General features: G+C 50.1%; 1 protein-coding gene across 1 annotated transcript; it reads right to left on the bottom strand.

The window, feature by feature from the left end:
* Positions 1 to 1539: 1539 nt before the first annotated feature.
* LOC122545689 (rab11 family-interacting protein 4-like) lies at positions 1540 to 3164 on the bottom strand (the record flags this gene model as incomplete). Its single annotated transcript, XM_043684635.1, has 3 exons — positions 1540 to 1575; positions 2649 to 2783; positions 2953 to 3164. Coding segments are annotated over 3 exons (383 nt in total), but the record flags the coding sequence as incomplete, so codon positions are not given.
* Positions 3165 to 3496: the final 332 nt, after the last annotated feature.

The raw sequence follows: 3496 nt of genomic DNA, 5'->3' as shown, positions 1-3496 counted from the left end.
AGGTACAGAGCTTGTGTATTTGGGCAGGTATAGGGCTTGTGTATTTGGGCAGGTACAGAGCTTGTGTATTTGGGCAGGTACAGAGCTTGTGTATTGCTGAATAAAGACACATTTTATAAGCTTTTTATCTGACACACATCAGGATAATTTGCAAGAATACCAATGTGAAAGGAATGTCACACCCTCCTACTGTGTGAGTGCTGATTGGTTGACAAAGGGATGGTAAAGGTGTTGCTATGGTGAATATACCAATTGGAGTTAAAAATCACAACACCAGGTCAGAGTCCAACAGGTTTATTTGGAAGCACCAGCTTTTGGAGCAGGTGAACCACCTGATGGAGGAGCGTCGCTCCGAAAGCTCGTGCTTCCAAATAAACCTGTTGGACTCTAACCTGGTGTTGTGTGATGTATAACTTTGTCCACCCCAGTCCCACACCAGCATCTCCAGATCATGGTTACCAATTGGATAATAACTGACTGTTTACTACTAATTTGTTTAAATTCTGAATGAGGCAGTTTATTCAATTTGGTCAAGGCACTGATGGCTGAACAAGTGAACGCTTGCATTGATCGTTGGCTGAAACAGGTGTGGTCTGTTTTACCCCGAAAGGTCAGTGTCCTTTGCATTAACGTACGTAACTTCCAACATGTGCAAGTGTCTCAGACTGGGAGCCTGACTGCAATCGCAAATTGGTTTTCAACATCATCTTTCACACACGGGATTATTTAGCAAATGCTGTCTAATGAAAGGATCACATCTAATTTTGGACAGCGTGTGGTGAGTTTTGTGAGTGTAGGCTGGGTGGAGACTGTCAGTACCTTGCTTAGTGTGAGGAGTCAAAGGGAAATGCTGTTGATATGATCTGCCAGCCTTGGTACCACCTACGTACCTGGCATCACACAGGTACTGAAGCTCATGTCCCAGTGTTAACCTCACACACCACTTGTGTTGCTTCTGCATGAAAAAGGTGATACTGCCTAGTGTCTAGCTTCACCTGATGCTGAAATCCTTGAAATACCTTCCCCTTCCAGGACAATCTGTCTTGGAGAGGAACCTGCAGGAGGTGGTGTCCCTAGTATCCAATGCCCTTGTCCTTCTAGATGGAAGTGGTCATGGGTTTGGAAGGTGTTGTCAGAGGATCTTTGGTGAATTCCTGCAGTGCATCTTGTAGATGGTACACACTGCTGCTACTGAGCGTCGGGGGTAGATGTTTGTGGATGTGGGGCCAATCCAGTGGGCTGGATCTTGAGCTAAGTCTGGTATGATTGGCAATATTGCCTCCATTTTTAAATTCAAGTTTTGTTGTAATTCATGGATGAGTGTGACAGGGAAAGGAATCTGTTTCTCTCTCCTAACTTGGTCATAACTATGTTCCTAAATGTCAGTCTGTAGAGATCAAGGCCTATACTGGAGAATGTTTGAAGACATTCAGGATTGAATCCTGTATAGTTTGCCATTCTCCAGTTTCCTTTCCTTCCCACAATGCTGGATTTGTGAGCCCTGACCCTTTCAGACAGATGTCAGTAAGAATTTCTCACCTTCCAAAGGCCGTGGATGAGATCTTCCTGTTGGGGCTGGAAGGGAAACAACATGACTGTGAGCCAGACACAAGCAAGCCCCACAACCTGCTCATTTCTGTACTTCTCTGCATCAAACAATCTCTCAAACTCTGGTCAGTGTCTGGTCAGAGCCAGCTCAGAGCCAGGTCAGTGTCCAGAGACCTGAAATCACAAAGGCCCTGTGAATTGTTTGTGGGATAGCCCAGGAACAATCTGGACCGAGTGGTGAATAGGGAGCTCTCGAACTGCATATTGAAATATGTGGGACAACGGGGAATAGGCTCAAGGGGCAGAATGGCCTAATCCTGTTCCTATTTCCTTTGGTGAGATGGACCAGTTTGTCTCAGTCACCAGTTTCACTGTTTTTTCCTTTTGGGTGCAGACCCTAATCTCAGGGACCCATGAAAATGTTAGTTCTGTATGAGGAGTCACATCGAGGTTCCTGGGTCACCACCAGGTTACCGTGGCTACACTAGGGTCACCCTGGGGTTAAAATCAGGTGAATGTGAGATGCCAAATCGGGGTCACAGTGGGGTCACACACGGTCATGGTGGGATCAGCACAATGTTACAGTGGGGTCACCACAAGGTCACGGTGGGGCCACCCACAGGGTCATGGTGGGGTCACCATAGGGTCATGGTGGGGTCACCACAGGGTCATGGTGGGGTCAACACAGGGTTACAGTGGGGCCACCACAGGGTCATGGTGGGATCACCACAGGGATATGGTGGGGTCACCACAGGGTTACGGTGGAGTCAGCACAGGGTCACAGTGGGGTCACCACAGGGTCATGGTGGGATCACCACAAGGTCACGGTGGGGCCACCACAGGGTCATGGTAGGATCACCACAGGGATATGGTGGGGTCACCACAGGGTTACGGTGGAGTCAGCACAGGGTCACAGTGGGGTCACCATAGGGTCATGGTGGGATCACCACAAGGTCACGGTGGGGCCACCATAGGGTCATGGTGGGATCACCACAGAGATATGGTGGGGTCACCACAGGGTTACGGTGGAGTCAGCACAGGGTCACAGTGGGGTCAGCACAGGGTCACGGTGGGGTCACCACTGCCTCTCATACACTCACCTGTTTGCTTTCAGTTTTTTGAGGCGTGCCTCCAGGTCATTGAGTAAATTGATCTTCTTAGAGCACTGGGAGCAATAGACATCGAGGAACTCACTGCCAAACACATTTCTCATCTTCCGTGGGGTTTGGCCAGCGCTGGGAAGACACAGTCAACCCATTAACAACTTTTAAATAATCAATTCCAACCCAGCACCTCACCAACCCCCGACTAATCCCCACTCACAGGCTCCCAATTGATTCACTCCTGCTCCACGACAATCCCCAGTCCGCTCCCCCTCAGCTCTGCTGTGTACCTCTCACTAACCTGGAGGAAACGGAGGATCCCAGGTCAGAGAAAGCATTGGCTCTGCCCTCATCATCCAGACCCGGGCTGCTGGGAATGAAGTCAGTATCATCAGCTTCTCCATAATCTTCATACTGTTCCTCAGTGCTGAGGAGTGAGCTGGCGGAGGGCTCAGAGACTGCTGACAGAGAGTGAGGTTTGTCTCTGTAATGGGGGAGGGAGACATCGTCAGTCTACATCACAGACAACCCACAACATCCTGAAGCGACAAAAACCCAGGAGCCAGCTGATGAGATGCCACTGGGACACTCAGGCCCAGCTACTCACCAAACTCCATCACCAGGAGCAGGATCTCGGGCTGATTTCCACCTCCCTCCCTCCCTCCCTCTCTGTAACCCAGGGGTCACTGGCTAGAGTGTACGATCGGTTGGGATCATGGAGGAGATCTTGGGGATGGCACAATGGGGTCAGGGTAAGGTTCAGTGAGGTCAGGGTGGGGTCATGTTGGAGCCAGGATGGGGGTTCAGGGTGAGGGTCAAGTTGGGGGTCAGGGTGAGGGTCAGGG

Source organism: Chiloscyllium plagiosum, unplaced genomic scaffold, assembly GCF_004010195.1.
Source record: "Chiloscyllium plagiosum isolate BGI_BamShark_2017 unplaced genomic scaffold, ASM401019v2 scaf_18655, whole genome shotgun sequence".
Lineage (NCBI taxonomy): Eukaryota > Metazoa > Chordata > Chondrichthyes > Orectolobiformes > Hemiscylliidae > Chiloscyllium > Chiloscyllium plagiosum.
Note: the sequence above shows the minus strand (reverse complement) of the source record. Positions and strands in the feature narration are given on the sequence as shown.